This window comes from Mobula hypostoma, chromosome 2 (assembly GCF_963921235.1).
Source record: "Mobula hypostoma chromosome 2, sMobHyp1.1, whole genome shotgun sequence".
In the NCBI taxonomy this organism is placed as follows: Eukaryota; Metazoa; Chordata; class Chondrichthyes; order Myliobatiformes; family Myliobatidae; genus Mobula; species Mobula hypostoma.
Window position 1 is genome coordinate 226,630,680 of NC_086098.1, and position 23,659 is coordinate 226,654,338.

Consider the following 23,659-nt stretch of genomic DNA (forward strand, 5'->3'; position numbering starts at 1 on the left):
TTTGAGTGATCAGTTTTATTGAGCATATTTCTCTACTGAGGCTGTCATCTTTAGGAGTGTTGTATACTTCCAGCCAAGCCCTTTCTTTCCAATCCACTTCAAATCAGACAGCTCAAGGAAGAGAATATTCAAATCACCAAGTACATCACTTCCAGATTTACATTTTGCACATTAGCTCAGAGTAATAGCTGACTTTGTGGTTTGAAAACTGCTAGCTTTGATGTTACCTCTACCAGCTTTGGTCAAAACCTTATTCACAACTCAGAGCACTAAAAGCTTAACTATCAATGTCTGAGATATTATGAAATGCATGAGATATATGGATGACTTACAAGAACTTAAACATCTGTACAAGTTCATGAGCTAGCACATTAGCCAGCTCTAACTTTAATCTTTAGGTACAGAATCCACCACTGCTTCCTACCCCCTGCACCCAGCCTCTGCTATGGCTGTTCAGGTAACAACACATCAGCCTTACAGAATTCTCAAATTACTACCTCAAAATTTGAGATATGGAATAAAATTTGCTCTCAGAAAATTTATGTTAAAAAGAGTACATAAACACAGAAAATATTTTCATCTCGTACTTCTTAATGCATGTGCAGACGACTTGGCTTTGCATTACAGAAAACTGCAATGTGCACTATTTTCTAAGAATGCATCATCCTGCATAATGCAATGCCTCTTCTATCAGATTTGCACTTTTACTTTAACGGACAAACAAACTTTCTGAACTACTGATACAAAAACAGAAAACATTGGAAACAGCATGTCAGGCACTAGCTGACAAGAAAAAATTCATGTTTCAAGTCAAAGACCCTTCATCAGAACCAGGTATGAAAGAAGCAGTTACATTGCAGGGAAAGTAGAGGGGCCTTTGGCCTGAAATGTTCCAAAAAACTGCAACTTATACCACACATATTTTACAACCAAAGCACTCCATCAATTGACGACTCAATGCTTTTTCTGAGGGTGGCAAGCAACCACAGTGGAAACTGCCTAAAAGTTGTGCTCTAAATGCATATCACACCTGAACCTAACTACTCGACACCTTATCGTTACAAACTTTGAGGGAAACCGCATGGACATTTCTCAAGAGTTTACCAAAAACTAGCTTCAAATATTTTAAATTCGCTTTTGAGAAAATGATCAGTGCATAAATTTTAAAGTATCTAAGCTATTTAAAACAAATGTAAAAAAAAATCAAAGCAGGCAAAACTGTTTTACATTAGTGTTGCATGTATGTTACTTTATTTTTAATAATTATATAGTTTGAGCAAAATGCCTGTGATGAAGGAAGTATAATGTTGAAATCTGGAACACAGAATGGAGGGATACAAGTGATTCCAATTATACAAATTAGCATCTCCTGGCTCCTGGTCAATAGAAACAAATGATCCCGGATGCACTCTGCATCACCTGAAAGCCTTAATATTAAAATTTTTATTGTTAGCTGAAAAGTTATATTATAGGACTATGGAACCAAACTGAGTATATTAAAATGCAGGTCAAACTTAATCTAAATGAATAATGGAAAAACTCATGTGGCTTAATGGCTTATTCTGTACCAATGTTCTGACCTGAGAAACTCAAAACATTCCATTTAAACTACATCACTGTCCAATCTACAGAATGACTACTCATTTTCTTTAAACTGTTTTATCAAATATTTTTGATTGTAGTTTGCTACTGTAAAAATCAATTCCATCAAAAATTAGCTGTTATTCCCTTACCCCAATATATTGTGAAAATGTAACACAGGAACCAGAACCCCATTGAGTTTGAGGGAAGTACTGGAAACATCATCAATGGGCCAGATACCAAACCACAGGGACTTTTAAAATGCGAAGCAGATTATAAGATTTTTATTGCATTTATCAGAACCTTTCAATATATAACAAAAACAGAAGGTGCTGGAAACACTCAGCAAGTTGGACAGCATCTAACAAGAGAAAACCAAATTCTCTTCAAATAAAGTTTTAAAATAGAAACTATTCTCTCTATTATGCAATCATAATAATAAAAAAAAACAAGATCTTTCAGAAGTTACAAAGTAAAAAATTCCTCCTCTACCGATAACAGAATTGCAAATGCATGCAACTATAGACCTCAGGAAGTAAACACTTTCCCAATGAAAGATGACAGTGACACATTTTAGAGATTAACGATGAACTCAAGAAGGATTAGAATGATTAAACATGTGTAGGAAAGATACGGATGTTGCTATTGCCAAAGTAAGCTAAGATTTTTCTGTTGGGGTGGTTATTGGCAGAACCCTAATAGTCAAACCCATGAAGTAAAAGGTTATTGCAATAAAAGGCTCTACAGCTCCAGAACTGTAGCAAAACAAAAGGTCACATTAGTTTAAACTGAAATTTACAAATTACACGTTGCTTTTGAAAATGTTATGCGTAGAAAGAAAAGGTACTAACTATTATATCACATCATTCATGATCTCAAGATATCCTAAATTATTTTAGTCAATGAAGTACTTTATAATGGAGTCAATAAAGGTTTTATTTCTTAAACCTTTAGATCTGCTCCAAATCATCTCTGTAATTGGCTGATATTTATTTGTTGGGATCAAATGTGTAAGAAATGCTAGGATGAAGGAAAGCAATTTTTAAGAAAACAATGAAGTGTTTCAAACTTGCAAGTATTTCTAAGTTAAGCAGTAAATTGACTCACCCGCTCCTGACCAGCTGTGTCCCAGATCAGAAACTTGTGCAACTCACTTTGATACTGCACAGTTTTTGTCATAAAAGAAGCCCTAAATATGGATCAGAAATCAAATTACCCAGGAATAGGAAAATACAGAATAGCTAAATGTACATCTTAACAATATTTTTGTATTCCTCACCCTATTGTCGGATTGATGTTCGGGTCAAAACTATCTTCCACAAACCTCCAAACAATGCTGGATTTGCCGACGCCTGTGTCCTAGATATATAAAATAAAAGGTTAGTTTACATCTTTTCAACTCTCCTCATTAAGAAGAGCATGAACAGGGAAGAGGAACAAGAGACAACTACATTCTGTTGCAATTTAATTGCACCCAAAGGATTGGCCAAAGGGCAAATATGACAAATTAGAATAAAAAAAACAAATTGTCCACTTGTGCAAGCATTTGTTCGTTTTTGAGGTAGGAGTGGACCTCAGTCTGAGTTGCTTGCTAGTGATAATAGAATCTACTTTACTGTGATATTGAGGTGACCATAAGAGACAAGAGCAGAATTAACCCACTGAGCCAGCTCCACCATTCAATCAAGGATGATTTTTACCACCCTTTTTCTTGTAACCCATAATGCCTTTACCAATCAAGAACCCATCAATCGCTGCCTTAGATACATAGAATGATTTCACCTATACTACCCTCAGTGGCTAAAAATTCCAGAAATTCACCATCACCTGCAGAAGAAATTCCCACCCATCTCAAATTTAAACTGGTATCCCTTTATTCTGAGGTTATTCCCCTGGATCCCTAACACATGGATGGACACATTCTCTTCACATCCACTCTATCCAGTCCTTTCAATAATCTGTAGGTTTCAGAAAAATCCTCTCATCCTCTGAACTCCATAGAGTACAGGCCCAGGGCCTTTCAAGCCATCGTGGGATCGTGCTTTTTCAGGCATGTCTCCTATCACTTGAGTTCTCTGGTTTCTTCAAAAAGTGTGAATTAACGTGTCTAATCCAGGTTACTGTGTCCCCCAGTGGGGTGAAGAGTTGTTCCATGTTCTGACATGGCCAATGTAGAGTGTCGACTGTGATTTTACAGCCCTTTGGCAGGTATGCTTTTGGTGGGAGCACTTACTGTGTACTAAAGTGTTGGGTTAGGGTTGGGCTGTCAGTTTGCAGGTAGTGGGGTAATTATCCCTCACGTTTGTTGTTCTCTTTACTGGAGACTCAATCCCACCAGAAACTGTAACTATGATCTGGCCCAGGCCTTCATTACCCTCAGCCAGAGGCATTCATATTTGTTGCGGTTCATGGTTTATTAACATAGATGTTCTGTTGACCAATTAAACATCTGAATAAACCAATGATTTCTGCCTTCAGAAAATCCATATCCCTCCCAGTGCTCTGACCCCTTGGACCCTTTGTAATTATTCTGGCCTTGAGCAGCAGAATCATAGCCAAAGTGATGGTCTCATCTGAACAAATTTGGAGCCAAGACCCATCCCAACTTTGGACTACATACAAATTAGCAGGAGGAGGTACTGGAGGCCTTAAAGTACATTAAGCCTGATAGATGATCCAGTGCATGCTCACGCCTTGTGTGAAATTGTGGAAGCTCTTGCAGATTTTTTAATTTCATCTCTGTCCACAGTTGTGGTTCCAGTGAACTAGAGTGGCCACAGCACTACCATTCTTTAAAAATGTAGCAAACATACTGGGTGACATTTGTGGTGAATAAATTTATGGAGGGGCTTCTGATTGGATTCATAATTGGCTCAGCGGGAGGAAGCAGAGGGTGATGGTCCAGGGTTGTTTCTCAGACTAATTTTCCGTGTTTGTGGTGTGTCACATGGGTCAGTGCTGGGACTATAGTTTGTAACTTATATCAATAATTTGGATGTGAATGAACAAGGCATATAGACGATACGACAGTAGGTGGTACTATAGATAGTGTAGAAGGTTATAAAACCAGAAGGATCTTGATTAGTAAGGTATGTGGGCTCTGGATTGGCAAGTGAATTTCAATCCAGTTAAATATGCAATATTGCATTGTGGGAGACAAACCAGGATAGGAATTATTCAGTGAATGGAAGGATCCTAGAAAGTGTTGTAGGACAGAGGGACAGAGAAGTTCAAGTGCAAAGGTCCCTCATCAGTCAGGACACTGAGCAAAGGAGTTGTGAAGTTACATTGCACATATATTCTCAGCTGCTATTTTATTGGGTATCTGCAGGACAACTGACTGTAGGTTCGTGGTCTCCAACAATGACTGGAGTTTCTGGGATCAATTCCGAAGGCGCAGGATGGAAACATTCCAAAGATGAGGAAGTATTGTAAGGGAAGAATAACGCAACCATTGTCTTTGACAAGGGAAGACAAAGACTTCAAAAAAGCAAGAGAGGACATGTAATATAGCAAAAATTAGTGGGACGATCTTAAAAACCAAAAGAAGTCAACTAAAAAATCTATAAGGAGAGAAAAGATGAAATATGAAGTTATGCTAGCCAATAATATCAAAGAAGATACCAAAAAGTGTTTTCAGATAAATAAAGAGTAAAAGGGAGTTGAGAGTGGATATCCGATTGCTAGATTTTTATCTATCCTAGAACCCTGTTTGAGTAAGTCTTGTGGAAGAACTGTTCCTAGACCTCCGCAGTTTGTGAGCTAAAATGCATAGCACTGTTAATTTTGTTTAGGGGAGTAATTTGTTTAATTGTCTGTATTTAGGTAGATACTGAAAATATAGCTGTTTAACATTAAAAACTGAGTCTATGGTCCATTGCAGCTGGCATGTAACATAAAGTGGGGGCTCGTCCTCTATGCTATGCATTTTAGCTCACAAACTGTGGAGGTCTAGGAACAGTTCTTCCCAAGTCTTACTTAAATAGAGTCCTAGGATAGCAATCCAGAAGGTTCCAGAAATCAACGGGAACAGGTACAAGTGTCTGTGAGGGAGAGCTCATAAATCCACCTTAAGATGACACAAGGTGACAGTCACAGAAGATTCCAGAAGTCAAGCAGTCGTCACTGAAATACTAGAATCCATGCAGGGGTAACAAAGTGACACTGAAATTCCAAAATCCCCGTAGGGATATCACGAGGTGACAGTCACGGAATATTCCTTAACACAAGTGGTCGCCACATAACACACTCGAATCCAGGTACAAATTAACAAAAAGTGGTCGCCACATGATATTCCATAAATCCAAGTATGGATCGTACAAAGTGACAGTCAAGTATCCAATATGCACTGTGTGCTGCTAATTATCACAATCTTCTGGACATGGAGAAGTATCAGACTCGCCCACTGCTGTAGCAAGATCTTCAACTAACTCCACCCAGCTCGCTCTCCTGCTGGTAGCTCGCAGTCCACTGTCCCTTAACTGCTGAATGTCCCAGCAACCTCTCCGCATTTTGTTAAAACAGTAACATGTAACAACAGATTTTAAACAGCTAATTATTGATCTTCATTTCACTTCCGAGCAATGGGAAGTACATTTTGTTATCCTAGTTTAGATCAGGAGCAAAGCAGAGCCAGGGTCAGGTTATTCACCTACACAATTTGTGTATTCAGGACCACTTGCAATGGCATCACACACGAATTCACCAGGAGACTGAACAAATCATGTTGCAAACACGAGGAAATCTGCAGATGCTAGAATTTCAAGCAACACGCATAAAAATTGCTGGTGAACACAGCAGGCCAGGCAGCCTGGCCTGCTGCATTCACCAGCAATTTTTAAATCACGTTGCAATGCAATTTGCATCTAGTTAGCATCAAGTGTTAATAAAGCCTAGCTGAATGAAAATACAGTCCTTGCAGCATACCCACACAGTTCACATCTTGGATTAATAATACTTCAGATTTCACAAATTACACCTTTGAAGCAAACACTTCACACACAAGCTCCTAGGTAATGTATAAATCTACAAGCTATATAGTATGCAGCATGCAACTACCTGCCCAATAACCCCTATTTGACTGGCTTACCTATAAAACTTGCTTCATTAGCAGATGAAAAATTTTTTACACATGGAGTAAGAGATTCAATATGACTCTCAATCTTCAATAATTTATAAATTGTGGTCAATATCTGGTAAGAACTGTAACAATGCTACATAATACAAATTACCACTTTGAAGAGAAATGCCAAAATCTTACATATACGTATGCAGGATGTAATCTGATTAACCAGATCAATTTTCCTCTGCAGTTCAATGGTTTGGCATACTTACTCTGATTAAATATTCCAGATCTGAACTATAAAAGAACTGAAATAAATTTGATCAATTAGATTTTGCTCAGTTTTTAATAAAAATTACAGTGTGAAAAGGAAATGCCAATTGTAGCAACGACAGGAATCACAATTAAAATTCAATATTTCTGATTTGCAAATTGAACTCAACAGGTTGGAACACAGATTATTAGCCAGCAGTTCTGGAGGGATTAGTCATCTAGTTTCAGTAGACATGTCAAGGTATCCTGGACTTGTATTTGTAATACGGAAATATGGACACACTGCAAGTCAAGGATGGGTGCAATTGACTTTCCATTCAGTGTAGTAAAGCTGAGGGGTCCAGATACATTGTCCATCTGACCCTATGACTTTATACCAGACATTTAGCAATGCCCAATCATGGGATTGGATCACTGATCTGTAGTCCAAATCAGAATCATTGACTTACCTAGTGAAATTGGTTGTTTTGCAGCAGCAGTATAGTGCAGTAAGTTACAAGTTACAATAGCAAATATTTATCTTAAAATGTAGTGCAAAGAGCAAAACAGTAAATATGTAAAATAAATTGATTGGTTTTTGTTTTAAACTATGATTACAATGTATTTTTCAACTATTTAAATAACAGATTACTAGGCATTGAGAGATGCTAGAAGAGTAGACAGCATGAACCCTCAGAGCAATCTTTCGGTGCTTTAAGCTTCCACTGCCTCTGCACAATGACAGATTTTGATCACTCTGCCTAATCGAATAGCTACAAGACATTAGGAGCCAGATGACTTTAGCACTGAGTTTGCAGGAATCCCACTTAGAGCCTGAGGTGCAGTATAATCTGTTCCTCAGATTGGAAACACCGAAGTCAGTCTGAGTTGGCATCAACATCTCTAGCTCCATCACATCATGCATTGGTGTCACCCAGGGTGCTTAGTCCACAGCAGTTCATGCTCCTGACTCATGACTGCACTGCCACATCAAGTTCAAACCACTTCAAGTATGCTGACAAAACAACAGTGGCTAGCAATGGTGAGTCTCAGAGGAGATAGAAGGCTTGTCAAATCGTGTGAGAACAACTTGAGTCTCAAAGTCAACAAGAGACAAGAGATGATTGTGGACTTCAGGATGGTGCAGGTCAACCACTTTCCAAAACACCCCAATGACTCTGCCATTGAGTGAAGAGCACAAAGTTCTTTAGTGTGCACATTATGGACCATCTAACCTGGACCCACAATACCTCAGTAGTCAAGAGGGCTTAGCAGCATCTACACTTTGAGGAGATCATGGCATGCAAGGCTCCCCACCCCCATTCTAACAACTTCTTACACAATATCAAGTGTCCTGTCTGGCAACATCATTGTATGGTACAGAAGATGAAAGGACCACAAGACCCTCCAGAGGATAGTAAAAACTGCTGAGAGGGTTTCCCCTCACCCCTTTTTGTGACATTTAATTGGAGTGTTATATATGGCCCAAAGCATTGTTGAGGACCTCTACCTACTACCCATCCCACTATTTCCTTGACCCACAACCATCAGGAAGGAGGTGCAGGAGCATCAGGACTAGGACTGCCAGACTAGGTAACAGCTTCTTCCCTCAGGGTGAGAGACTAATGAATACCCTGCTACCACCAAAGTCTTGTCATGAGGACAGTGTTTACCTGTGCTGCACATTACAAACACTTTAAATTATACTTTACTAACTACCAGCATTTGTGGTCATATTTTGTTTTATGCACTGTGTGTGATATGTGTTTTGTGGGTGCACTGTGGTCCAGAGGAACGGTATTGTACAAATGTATGCCAGATGACAAACTTAAACTTGATCTAGGTATATAATCATCCATTGCGAAAACAAAATTGAAACAACCATATCATGAAAAGCCACTTAAATTTTTCAGAAGATTCATAGGTCCTCTTGAGTATTCGGCTACTTTGCATCTTAACACCCAATAAAAAGCTACTTCAAGTCATAATCTGTTTTCTTCATTTAAAGCTCAATCAAAATCACATAAGCCACAAGTTAAACAATTTTGTGTGCACAAATTTCAAAACTAGAAAGTGTTGGAAAGTGCACCATACTTGGACATCTCAGGTTGGTGGTCTTCATTAACCTGGGAAAAGTTACATAAATAAGCATTGAGATGAGGGGAACAGGGGCAGGTCAAAGATGGGAGAGGAGAACAATAAGGGGAGGTCTACAAAGCAAAATTAAGAACCAATGCAATGACAGTTGAAGTGGAAAATAAAAATTACCAAGAGACAAAAGAAACATGTATTATGGTTTCCTCAACACAAAACTATATTAAAAGCAATTAATTTTGCATTGCAAATTCTAGTTTATTGTCATGGGCATATTTATAGAGTATAAAAGGTATGAAAATTACTTTTCTGCAGCAGCAGCACAGTATATTACAAACATAAATCACACAAATTTACATTAAGATAAATTACACATAATTCACATGATACCATAACACAATGACACCAATACAAGTGAGGGAAATATAGAGCAACACCACACAGAAAATACTGGAGGAACTCAGCATGTCAGGCAACATATATGGAATGAATAAACAGTTGAGGTTACAGGCCGAGACCCTTCATCAAGACTGGAAGGGGGAAGGTGCCAGAATAAGGTGCTGGGGGAAGGGAGAGGACAAGCTAGAAGTTGATGGGTGAAGCCAGGTGGGTGGAATGGGGGGGGGGGTAATGAGGTGAGAAGCTGGGAGGTGATAAGTGAAAATAACAGAGGGCTGGAGAAGAGGAAATATGATAGGAGAGGAGAAAGGCGAGGGACAGCAGGGGGAGGTGATAAGCAAGAGGCCAGCATGGAGAAATGAAGAGAGAAGGGAGGGGGGAAAATTTACCAGAAGTTGGGAAGGTCAATGTACATGCCATCAGGTTAGAATCTACTTGGACGGAGTATGAGGTGTTGATCCTCCAACCTGAGAGTGGCCTCATCGTAGCAGAAGAGGCGGCCATGGACCAACATGTCAGAACGGGAATGGTTGACTACCAGGACATTCTATTTTTTGCAGATAGGTGCTCGACAAATCAACATAGGGTCAATGTAGTAGTGGAGGCCACATCGGGAACGCCAGATACCATAGATGACTCCGACAGATTTGCAGGTGAAGTACTGCTTTACTTGGAAGGACTGTTTGGGGTTCTGAATTGGAGGTGAGGGAGAAGGTGAATGGGCACTTGCAGGGGTAAATGCCAGGAGGGAGATTTGTGGAGAGGGACAAATGGACGAGGGAACCACGGAGGGAGAAATCCCTGTGGAAGGCAAAGAGTCGGGAAGAGGTAAAGTTGTGTTTGATGGTAGGGTCCCGCTGAAAATGGCAGAAGTTGCAGAGAATGATGTGTTGGATGCAGAGGCTCGGGGGGCGGGGGGCAGAGAGAGAAAGAGGGGATAAGAGCAGATGCCGGGAAATGGTGGAGATGTCAGTGAGGGCAGCATTAATGGTGGAGGAAAGGAAGCCCTGTTTGTTGAAGGAGAAGAACATCTCTGATGTCCTGGAAAAGAAAGCCTCCTCTTGGGAACAGATGCAGCAGAGAAGAAGGAATTGAGAAGACAGAATAGTATCTTTATAGGAGACAGGGTGGGAAGAGGTAGTCAAGATAGGTGTGGGATTCAGTGGGTTTATGAAAGATACCAGCAGGCAGTTTGTCTCCAGTAATGGAGACAGATAGGTCAAGAAAGGGGAGAGAGGTGTCAGGTGAGGGAAATATAGTCCAAACAACATGCTTCCAAGTCAGTTCAAAAATCTAATGGCAGTGGGGAAGATGATGTTTTTGAACCTTGAGGTTTGGACCTTTAAGCTCCTTTACCTCCTGCTTGAAGGCAAAAATAAGAAGAGAACATGGCCCAGATGGTGGGGATCATTAACGATACTGCCTCACGTACATACCCTCGATGGGGGGGGGGGGTGGTATTGGAGAGGTGTACCCATGATGGGACTGGTCAAGTCCACCACTGTGTTGCCTCATGTTCCTGTACACTGGAGTCCCTGAACCAAGCTGTAACTCAACCTGTACACCTACAGAAAGTTGTTGAGTGTCTCAGCTCCATCTGCAAAACATGCTAAATCTCCTTACACTTCTGAGAGAGTAGAGATGTGTCTTATTCATGGTTGCATCTATATGCTGGGCACAAGATAGAACCGCCTAAATGTTCACCCTTTCCACTTCAGACCTGTCAGTGAGGACTGGTGCTAGTTCACACAACTTCCTCTTTCTCAAGTCCACAGTTCTTCGGTTTTGCTGACATTGAGAGGAGATCATTGTTACAAGATCACTACCAGCTGACCTTTCTCATTCCTGTTTGGCCAGCTTGTCACCACCTATGATTCTGCCAACAGTGGTGGCATCAGCAAATTTGTAGATGGCATTTGTACTACAGTTATTCCAAAATCAGTGAATTCTCTTTCGCACAACGCATTTAGTTTTCTGAAGCTATTAAATTATCAACAGTGCCTCAACTGATCAATTGATCATAGTTTGGATTTGCCCTTCATAAGGTTATCATTTCGATCGCAAGGTCGTTAAGGTATTACAGTATGAAATCTTCATGACCATGAAGTGTACATCAATTTTAGCAATTTTTCTACACCAGTCACCCAGCCAATATTGCAAGAAATGGACTTCTTGGGGAAAACAAAAACACACAGCTAAACAGATCAACTTGCTTTTTAAAATATTAACAGAATATTTCTTCTGATTGTACTTCATAGAATTCTGACTAATATAATTTTCTAAAGCCAAACATTAAGAAAGTGCATACAATCAGATAAAAACAGGAAGGAGTACTGGGAATATTAAAACAACACACAGATCCTGGAAAATGATGGAACTACTCAGCAGGTCAGGCTGCATCAAGAATTTCGGGCCTCTCCTTCTTGCAGAATTACAATACCTCAATGCATACACTGGCTTCCATTTCTTCAAAGCCCAAGGGGTTGTCTAACTTGAAATGCTGGAATAGGCAGAGATTCTATTGGGGAGTGGGAGGTGGGGGGGGGGGAGAGAAGAGAAGGGGTGTTGCAAAACTAAGGGCCAGCAGTATAAGACAATGAGAGAAATTCAAAAGAAAAATTCTAAACACTCAAAGAGAGCATGAAAGACATTAATTAACACAATGGATGAGACAAAGTCTGGGTGGACACAGAAGCAAATAAATGAAAGAAGGCAATAAAGGAATATGATGGGTTAATAGGCAATTTGAGGGGCCATTCCATTTACCCATTCGCCAAAACTTATCCCTATGGCCATCCTGCCTTCACACTAAATTGTAATTGATGGGAGAAGAAAGAAATAGTCGAGGAGATTCTAAAGCTGGGGGAAACAGACATTTCACTGATCTGAGGTTGTGATTCCAGAAAGTAATTTCACCTCCCATTTGTCATAGTCAAGGATATCACTGAGTGGATGCAGAAAATTTTGTAAGCCCAAGTGATTTACATCAGTACTAACAAGGGCAGAAAAATGGATAAAATCCTATAGGCAGATTTCTGAGGAATTAAGAAAGCCATTATGAAAGAGAGCTTCCAAAATAGCAATCTTCTGATTAATCGCAGTGCTGCATCCCATTGGACCACTGGGACTGGTTCAGGGGAATGAGGAAAGCAATTCATAAGAAGCAAGTCCAGCAAGTCTTGAATGTATGTTTGTTAATGTGGAGAGTTTAAAATAATTTAGCACATGCATGGAAAACTGGGCAAAGGGTAATGCAGATCTAAAAATGGAAGGCAAAAAAATGAGAGCATTTGGAAGGCAGTACAAAGACTGGAAAGCATACAAAAAACAAAACTTGTTTAAATGATATTTAATTGCCAAGTAGTATACTGAAAGTAAATGAACTGATGCACTGATATAGACTAAGTACAATATTCTAGCTGTTACAAATATTATAGCTGTTATGGCTTAAGAGGAATATATATGGCAGTTTAACATTCCAAGATAAAAAGTTTTCAGGTGACAGAGGGACAAAAATAAAAACCAGAATAGCACCATTACTCCTAGAAAAATCATAACTATGAGAGGGGGCAAGTTGTTAGGAAGATCAACAAATCATGTTATATGAATTGTACTAAGGAACAAAGCAGAAGGGGCAATCTCACAGTTGGAAGGGTAGTCTAGGAGAAGGGTGTACATACTTTGGTTAGTTGGACAGGGATGCAGCAAATGGAATTTATTCCACAGCAGCATTGATAAGGCAGAGAAAAAGGCATTTAATATGCTTTATTTTATTAACTGATACACAGAGCACAACAGCGGGCAGCTGGAATTAAATACAATAGTGTGAAGTTGCAGCTTTAGTACTGTGTACAGCTTCTCTTGCCAATTACAGGAAAGATGGGACTGTGCTGGAGTGTGCTCAGAAGTTATTTCCAAAAATACTGCCAGAGCTGGAAAATTTCTAGATACAAGTTGTTTGGCTTTGTGAAAAGGTTGGATGGGCAATATGAAAGGAAACTCAATGGATGTGTACAAGGGTGCTTGGAAAGATTAAATAGAAGTAATTATTTCTCTTAACACAGGGGTTCAGAAGCCAAGCAGCATAGATTTAGAGTAATTGGTGGAAATTAGTAAAGGCAGAAATGTTCACCACATTTGAAAAGTGCTTGGATGTTTGCCTGATAGGTCATGACCTGCAGCACAATCAACAACACTGGGATGGTAGAATTAGATTGTACACTATGATGGGATGAATCGCCTCCTACTCTGGTAAATTTTCTACCATTTCATTTAGAGAATGTAGAGATAGATGAACAATCAAATCAGGTATCTTTTAATAGCATTAGTCTGGTCAGCATAATGGACACAAAGGAACAGTGCAGGGATGATTGATTACCTGTTCAAGAACCTTAAAAAAACGGGATTTCAGAGGGAAGGCAGTAATGGAAAGATTTGTAATAGATTTTTTTTACAGCAATGAGTAATTTCAGCAGCAAAGTAGGAAGCCAACCACAAACTGCTCAACATGATGAACAGTTTTATTCCATTTATTTAAAGGACTGAATATAAATGTCCCAGTTGCCAAGGTGGATTTGAATTTGTGTCCCTAGATCATTAACCAAATCCTTTGGATTACTAATCCAATGGCATATTAACCACCATTCTCCATTCATTGCGACCTTTCACACAGTTTTTCTGTTTACTTTATGCATATGAATGTCACTGGCATGGCATCCGACGTACCGTCATTCACTAATTGTCCATTGAAAAGAGGAAGTCAAATTGAATAGTAAGCGACTGGGATCAGGATCGAGTATTTGCACCATCCTGAGCTGAAGTAAATAAGTAGACTTCATCTCTAAAATTAGGATGACTTCCTCCAGGCATTATTCAAGAGAAGCCACTCTCTACAATAACACTCAAGTTGATAATCCCTTGTCTTTGCAATGCCACCACCTGCAAAGATATGAGACCCTAAAAAATTGACAGGAATCAATTTTTATTCCAATTATTGCTATTCATTTATACCCCTCTCCAAAATACTGGACCTGCAATGACAACATCTTAAATATACATTATTTACTGAGCTAGACAAGCATATAATATGTTAAAATATTTTTGCATTTCTTACGCAGTCTTGCAATATTGATTGGAAAATAATGCAATAAACTGCACTTTTAACTTCACTATAAACAGAAAAATGGCAATATTCTTGAGAGATTTGTAAGTAAATTCCTGGACTTTATAAAGCCTCGGGAGTGTTTTTAAGTCTAAAATTGTTATTCAAATACCTCCACCGGTTTACCTCTATCTTTGCAACCTTCTCTTGTGCACTAATCTTCATATTAGCTGCTTCCCTCCTATTCTAGCTTCTTGCACGAGTTACCTCAGTGATCGATATATGTAGACATGCCTTGTTGAAAGGCCAGAGCAAAACTGCTAGAAGTACAAAACACTATAATTTGACCATAATGTTGTATTTTAAAGCATCTGGCATAGAAAGTATAACCACAGTGCAGTTTTAAAATTTAATTCATAGTATATTTGTAAACCTAACAGCAATTCCCAACCCAGTCACATGGAATTCACAGCTTAGGCCAATTACTTTGAGATCTAAAACTGAAGAAAGCAATGGGGCACCTTAGAGTTACATTGGTGACAGACATGCCCTGGTTGCAACACAGTGAAAGGAACCAGGCAAGACCCTGGTGAGGCCCTGAAAAACTTCAGTGGTAACTGTGGTTGGAAATATAGAAGGTAGCGCTCATCTCCTTTATATGTTGCTACTGACACTACTGTCATTCTAGCCTCTGCTCCAGGTATACCTTTAGCCAAACAAGAGCAAATACAAGCATAGCCATATAACTGCACTGCAGTTGATATTCTGCTTTTCCCAAATTGCATGAAGTTTATGCAATCATTACGGCAGATTCTCAGAAGCCTGGCAAAATCTGTGGAAGCAGTCTGCTCCTTCTAATTCAATCTAACTTGGCAGTTTGATGTTTAATGTCCTTAGCGTTGAACAAGCAGTGTGGTCCTGGACTTGGTTTTGGAAGACTCTGCAGTTCATGTTCCATGTGTTTCTGATTACTCGCTTTTGCTATTTGACTGGAGTGAAACTGACTCTGCTGTTGAGGCCTGCAGTCACTAACACAGTGCTAAACTGAACTGACTCAGTAGCTGTGGCTCCTGGACCGTTTTGGGGGTTCTGCTGTTTGATGTTTAATATTCTGTGTGTCTTTTGTTTACTTTTTTTGCCATATGCACATTAAGGTTTTTTCCCCCCACATGTTGGATGTTTGATGATTTCTTTAAATGGGTTCCACGGTGTTTCTTTGTTTCATGGCTGCCTGCATGAGGACGAATCTCGGGGGTGTGTACTGCATACATACTTTGATAATAAATGTATCTTGAAATTTTGATCACCAGCACTGAAAACTACGCTAAATCTCTTCCTTTAGATTAATGGCAGATGTGCTCCCATGTTACTTTTGCTCACCTGAAGAAACCATTTTGTTGTATTGCCTGACTTCATTAGGGTGTAAACAAACTCAGCATTCATTATACACATGTAAAGAGATAATATGCAGTTTATTACAGCATACTGATTGATGTGACAAGGAAGAATGGAAAAAAATTGTAGCATTACAACTTTTGTGCATGTTCAAATTTTCACTTTGCATATAGAAGTTTTAAATTTATGTGACAGGAAGAGTCAACATCTGATAACGAGATAAAAAGGAAGTGATCAAGATAGTAGTATTGCAAATGTATTCTATATGATAAACTTTAAAAAAGATGACAATAAAATAAGCACCAAGGTGACAGCTGAATATTTTTAACTTAAAATCTTTTAAGTCAAAATTCCAAGCAAAATCTGTTAAAGAACAAGGTAAAGGAGAGAGGGTGCAATAGTATTGGTACTGAAATGATATTGAGAAGGTTACATCCAAATAGTCAAGGCAGAAACTATGTGGTCAGAACCAAAGGTAGTATTTTGCTAATTAATCTCTCATTTAAGGGAAGGATATTGACAAACCTTTATTTTTTAGGGAAATTACAATTCAGAATGAGAAGTGAGTAATGGTTATCCTAATATCTACTAGGATAGAAATAGTGCAAGGACAAAAGAGGAAGAATGTCTAAAATATTTAAAACATCATTCTTGAACACGTACAGCCTAACATATTGCTGTATTTGGTTCTGGGTTAAGTGGAGCAAGTCTCAGTCGAGGAACAATTGCCATAACAATAACTATAATGTGATAATTTCATCTATGGAAAAGTACATAACTAATTGGAAGAGGAACCATTTCGTAAGTTGAAAAATGAACGGGGGAAGGTAAACCAGAACTAAAAATTGCCTGGCAAAACACAAATTTCAAGAGCAGCCTTTCAAAAGATGGTTCATGGACAATTAAAGTACATTTCCATAATAACACAAAGTAGAACATGCCATGCAAGAGCCAACCGGAAGAAAGCGTATGAAATGGAAAAATGGAAAATGAGCAGCCACAGAGAGTAGACAGATAGTGAACATAACCTGAGTTCAAAGATCGTAAGAGACAAATGTAATCTATTAGGGGCTAAAAAAAAATTTATGCTTGATGACTAAAAGTAAGTATTAAAATGGAGTACCATGAATCTCTTATACCAAGGAAAATGCTGCCCAGGTTACTAAGACAAGGATATTAGAGAAAAGAATTAAGTAGCAGAGATACTAAAATGCTAAAAGTCAAGCGCAATAAAAGGTTGGCTGCACTAGGATGTCACACATTTAGGCTTTTAAGGGAAAGACAGCAGTTGTATTAATACTGACCATAATTGTCCTATGATACCAGGGAAATGTTAAAAGACCACAAAATGGGACCTAGTACATCCTCCAAAAAGGATGTGAGGAAAATCTCAGCAGTTACTATTCAACACAGACAGGAGAGTGCTAGCTGGAAATGATAACCTAGGCAAGATAGTGTGCATTGATTAAAATAAGGTCATAAGACTTTACGACGTAGGAGCAGAATTAAGCCATTCTGCCCATCAAGTCTGCTCCACCATTCCATATAGATTGCTACACAAAATTTGATTTTTTACTAAAGTTGAAGTGAGTTTTATAAAGAATGATGAGAAAAGTGTAGTGATGCTGAGGGGGAAAAAAAGAGCCTTCAAAACACATTTCTAAGAGACTCATCAGTAAAACTGGGGCCCTTGGAAAGGACGGAAAATGGTAGAACAGGAACAAAATTGGTGTTGGAATGAGATGCTGTAATGGCTACTGATTGTTTCTTGGGCCAACTAGACAAGACAAACAACACTGTTCCAAGAGGACTGTATTATTAATTAGGACCATGAGGCCTCGTAAGCCTGCTCCACCATTTAAAAGTAAACACGAGGAATTCTGCAGATGCTGGAAATTCAAGCAACACACATCAAAGTTGCTGGTGAACGCAGCAGGCCAGGCAGCATCTATAGGAAGAGGCGCAGTCGACGTTTCAGGCCGAGACCCTGACGAAGAGTCTCGGCCTGAAACGTCGACTGCGCCTCTTCCTATAGATGCTGCCTGGCCTGCTGCATTCACCAGCAACTTTGATGTGTGTTGCTCCACCATTTAAAAGATCTGTTATAACCTCAACTCTACATTCCCCCTCTCCTGGCAAAGTTTCACCCATTCATTCACCTTTCAAGTGAGTATCTAACTCTACCAAAGATATTTAGACTCTGCTTCTGCTTCCCTTTGGGAAGGGCAGTCTAAAGATCTGCAACCTTCAGAAAAATTTACTTCCTCTGTCTGAACATCAGTGAACACTTAGTTATAAAGGATTCTACATTTTATCACAGGTGTGAACATCCTAACCACCTCCACCCTATCGAGATTGCTCAGGGCCACGTCTAGAATAATAAGCCTTTTCTCAAAAGACAATGTCTATTTCGGGTATTATTAGTCCAGTAAACCTTCTTTGAATTGCCTTCAATGCATTAATATCCATAAATAAGAAGACCTATGATTAGAGACATAAAAGGCAACTAGCAAAAGCCAACATTATGAAAGTATTTAGGTAATAATTAAAACGCAAACAACAGGAATTCTGCAGATGCTGGAAATTCAAGCAACACACATCAAAGTTGCTGGTGAACGCAGCAGGCCAAGCAGCATCTATAGGAAGAGGCGCAGTCGACGTTTCAGGCCGAGACCCTTCGTCAGGACTAACTGAAGGAAGAGTGAGTAAGGGATTTGAAAGCTGGAGGGGGAGGGGGAGATGAACATCTACGCTCTGTCCGCCAGAGAAAGCAGGATCTCCCAGTGGCCACACATTTTAATTCCACATCCCATTCCCATTCTGACATGTCTATCCACGGCCTCCTCTACTGTAAAGATGAAGCCACACTCAGGTTGGAGGAACAACACCTTATATTCCGTCTGGGTAGCCTCCAACCTGATGGCATGAACATTGACTTCTCTAACTTCCGCTAGGCCCCACCTCCCCCTCGTACCCCATCTGTTACTCATTTTTATGCACACATTCTTTCTCTCACTCTCCTTTTTCTCCCTCTGTCCCTCTGAACATACCTCTTGCCCATCCTCTGGGTCACCCCCCCCGTCTTTCTTCCCGGACCTCCTGTCCCATGATCCTCTCGTATCCCCTTTTGCCTATCACCTGTCCAGCTCTCGGCTCTATCCCTCCCCCTCCTGTCTTCTCCTATCATTTTGCATCTCCCCCTCCCCCTCCAGCTTTCAAATCCCTTACTCACTCTTCCTTCAGTTAGTCCTGATGAAGGGTCTCGGCCTGAAATGTCGACTGCGCCTCTTCCTATAGATGCTGCTTGGCCTGCTGCGTTCACCAGCAACTTTGATGTGTGTTGTAGGTAATAATTAGTTATGGATCTGTTCTCTATCTGCATTGTATTCTGTGCTGAACATTTGTTATGGTAACTTGTCACACAATTGAGGGCAAGGTAAAAGCAAAGTTATGTATTCATGTTTTGTTCGGAGTAGTTTACAGCTGGGGGCCGAAAGATGCTGTACCACTCAATTACTCTCAACTTACACTTGCTTAAGTTTCATCACTTCAAGATCACTTCTAATTGTTAATAAAGGATCAAATGCATCTCTTTGACTTTTGGAATAATCATTATTGGAGCTGAGGGTACATCATATAAGTATAACAAAGCCACTGGGGTCTCCAGCAGTGGTAATTTGGCTTGGTTAGAATTGGCCACTATAATCTAGCATTAACTGCCTCTGTTTTTTCATGGCCTCAAGAAAGAAATTTAGTATTGGGAGGGATAAATGTAAAGTCAAAATACAAAGGCTTGCTCACATCAATATACATGACCACTAATGGTTTGCTTGGGGCTTTCCTGTTTTCTACAAGAGTTGGAGCCATGCTCCAGGGGTTAATGAACGTAATGTTGTTGGACTGCATTATGCTTGTAGAGTTAATATAGCAAATGTATTATCATAAGAATGGAAGATAGCTAATGTTGTATTGTTATACAAATAGGGCAGTAGGGAAGCTATAGGCCTTACATTGGAGGTAAGAGATAGAATTTCAGTTCATTTGGAAAGGCAGGGACTAATTGGGGGGGAGTCAGCACTGTTTTGTGAGAGGAAATCCTGTCTCAGAAATTAGATTTTTGAGAAGGCACCCAAGAAATGATAAAGGCAGAGGTATATATGATTTTTAAGTGCTCGAGCAAGTCCTACATGGTAGATTAGTCCAAAAGGTTAGGAGCACACTTGGATGCACAGTATGTTGGGAAACTCAAACCAAAACTGGCTTTGTAATTGAGAAAAGAGCATCAAATTAAATGATGTTTGAGTATGTAGATGACGGATTAGTACATTTGCTGATGACACAAGAACTAATAGAGTAGCAGATAACAAGGAAAATTGTGAAAAGATAAAGGGACATAAATCTGGTGGAGTGGTGGCAGATGGAATTTAATACAGGGAAGTGAGGGGTAATGCATTCTGGGATGTCAAATTATTACAGGATAAATAAATACCTCGTGGGAATCCCAGGAATGATGTAGAGCAACCTTCAGGTTCAAGTTCAGAGGTAACAAAAGTGGTAAGATAGTGAAGGCAGAATATAGCATGCTTGTGAAAATCAGCAGGTTGAGCAGCATTAAGGGAGCAAGGTAGTGGCAATGTTTTGAGTCATAATATTGCATCAGGATGATGAGCAGAAGGGGGGAGGTGGGAGGCAGATGCAGGCAAGTAATTTGTGGAAGAGGGCAAGCAAAAAAAGGCAGAAAGACAGATGGAGATAGGTGTGGAGAGAGGAAGATGAAGGTAAAAATGAAGACAATAGGAATGTGATCAGTAGGAACACCAAGACTATCTGTGCCGGAATATGAATATAGTCATTATTCCTGTTATCAGTTAAGGGAGAGATGAAGGGCAGATGGAACCGGATGGGGAACTTGTGGGTGAAGTATGGGTCTGGTTAGTGTACGGAACTAAGAGGAAATCTAAAATGGGTGACCTTATAAAGATTGAAAAAATTAAGAGCATGTTTACAGAAAGTGGGAGGGTAGAATTTTTCCATCCAGAGGGTATGGTTATATGGAAAGAGCTGCCAGATGAAGTGGTTGACGCAAATACATTTACAGCAGTTAAAAGGCATTTGACAATTACAGACAAGAAAGCAGTAGATGCAAATGGAAATAGCATACAAAAGCATCACAGTGGTATGGACAGTTCAGGCCAAAGTTACTTCTAAGCCGTTCCCAATACTGTTTGTGTAATTCTTCAAAAATAAAACACGCAAGTAAATTTAAAATTTTATATATGCATTTTTTAAATTAAATTCTGGACATCCCAGAGCACTATCTACTCAATTAAATAATTAAGTTTAACTGTAATAATATAGCAAACAGTGCAAGCCAAGGTTCCAGCAATTAGCAATAAAGCTCAGTTAATCTGCTGTGGTTCTTTGTTTGAAGGAATAAATTGTAAACCGAAATTCATTAAAAAAAATTTTGAAACTGAGGTGAAAAATTGTCTAAATTCTGTCAATCTGTGGTAGATCCTGAATAACTTTGAAGAACTATAATAGGTTGAAGCACTAGCTAGCCGACCAGGCAATGGGATTACGGCAATTCTTGGCAAGTCTTTTCCCATTTTGACATTTTTTGATTCCTTTATACATAAGAATCGTTGGCTCTATATGGTCAAAGTCTATTTATTGCAATCTCGGATAGAGAAGTTTCTTTTTACTTTTATACTAATGTCTAATCCATAACCTTGAGACCATGCCTACCACACCTAAATTCCATAGACAGGGGAAGCCAGTTCCACCTCATCTATCCTATCCAGTTCTCACAAAATCTTGTAATTTAAATTAGATCACATTAGTCTCTAAACTCTGCTGACTACAAATCTATTTTACTCACTCTTTGGGGGACAGGACTATTATTGGCAGAATTAAAATTAATGGAATCTTACACAGAACTCAAAATATAATTGTAAACATATCCTTCCCCAGAGTAAGATCAAAACCTCAGTTCTCCACCAACAAGCCCACCACAACTCTGTACTATTACAGCAGCACAAAACTAATTTAAAAAGATTACTAAAATTCAAAATGAAGGTGCCAAGTTACTAAGTAAATACACTTTGTGCACAAAAGTTCTATTGTTTTTTTCTATTATACTTACCATAATGAGTCGCCTCAGTTTGTACAGAATTTGCTTTTTATCCATATCAGAATGTATATTTCAATAAGCCACTGAGCTATACAATGTTCCTCAGAAAAATGTATGATTGCAAGTTAGAGATTGTATGTGACAAACACTTCCAACCAAACAGATCTTCTATGAATTTTTCTAGCACCATGACTCATATTTTAGAATCTTCCATTTATTTTTCAAAAGGGAATTTTCTTTTTCTGTAAGGATATGCTTTTAATTAAATTGGATGTGTATTTTCACAAAAACAGAGCTAGCAATCATATCAGCTTCAAGAGTACTTGAATCCCCTGGATAAATGCACTACACCTTTTCTCAGTAATGTTGAAAGACTAATTTTTTAGTCTCACTTTACACTAATAACAAAACCACTTACAAAGTTAAAAAGAGAACAAAATATTTAAGTTTACAGCATTTCAATTTATAAAGCAAAATAACAAAACATAGCACCATTATTTACATTTTATACAAAACAAAAAAAATTCTTGTTTCCTGTTTCTATAAAGAATTACTACATTGTGTTATATAGGCAGAATGGCCAAAAAAACAGCTGTATGCTCCTAAAATTCAGCTTCACCTCCAGCAGGGCCGACACGGAATCCATCACCTTGGTTGAGCAATTTGATCAAAGTGTGATCAGAAGAAAACCTGAACTATCACAAATGGCTATACTTTTAAAATATACTTTAAATATTTAAGAAAAAAATCTCAGCTCTGAAATTACTTGACGTTTAGCTCCAGGTGTATTACTGATTGTCTGATCTCACGTTGAATAAATGATTAACAATAGTTAACATTTAGACAATAATGACTTTTGGGAGAAAATTATTCTAGAAATATTATACTTTTGATATTTAAGACATAATTTGAATCTAAACTCTGAATGCAATAATCTTAGGTTGGTAACTAAAAGCAACGTCCACGAAGCATAAATTGCAGATATGCTTCTGATCTTTAAAAAAAACCAGATAAAATACAATTGGCTCAGCTTGCGCTTTACAAGCGCAGAGCATCAAATATCCTCTGTTATGTAATTGCTTAAGATGTCTGGTATGTGTGGTTTATTTACAAATATTTGAAAATGAGATCAGCTATACAAGATTGTCGAAGTGGAAGACACTTACCAATAAACGTAAAACTCAGGCAAATCGACAACGAAAAGGGAGGTTTTGAATCTTCCTTGCGTGAGACATAACCCGAGCATTCACTTACCCCTAGTAGGCAAACTTTCAGCTCCCTGAAAGCCATGATCAACCTTCGAGCCTTCAGAAGCCCACAAACATACCCGTGAGGGCAATTCTCGCCGGTTGGAGAATAAATGACGATAAAACTCTCATCAACCGTTCCTTTAATAGGGTGTGACTTTAGACGAGAAAGCAGGGCGCAAGACACCGGATAACCCAAACGCAAACCTCCACCTCAGCCGCTCAGCACCACAACAAACCACCCCCTCAGCAGGGCCGCCACCGCCATCTTGCCGTTCACATCCCGTGACCCCTCAGTCAGTTGACCCCCGACAATATATTCCATGATATTTTATTTCGGGAAGTGGAATACACACACTTGCATATTTCCTACGTGTAAAATTATCCTCGCAAGA

General features: G+C 39.1%; 1 protein-coding gene across 1 annotated transcript in view; it reads right to left on the minus strand.

Moving 5' to 3' along the window:
- Positions 1–23,470, minus strand: part of rab22a (RAB22A, member RAS oncogene family) — a 55,538-nt gene extending 32,068 nt beyond the window's left edge. Inside the window, exons 1-3 of the mRNA XM_063041580.1 lie at positions 23,272–23,470; positions 2,861–2,940; positions 2,689–2,770 (exon numbers count right to left, since the gene is read on the minus strand). Coding sequence (XP_062897650.1) covers positions 2,689–2,770; positions 2,861–2,940; positions 23,272–23,307 — 198 coding nt within the window. The 5' untranslated portion in view covers positions 23,308–23,470. The remainder of the gene's footprint in view (positions 1–2,688; positions 2,771–2,860; positions 2,941–23,271) is intronic.
- Between the last annotated feature and the right edge of the window lie 189 nt (positions 23,471–23,659).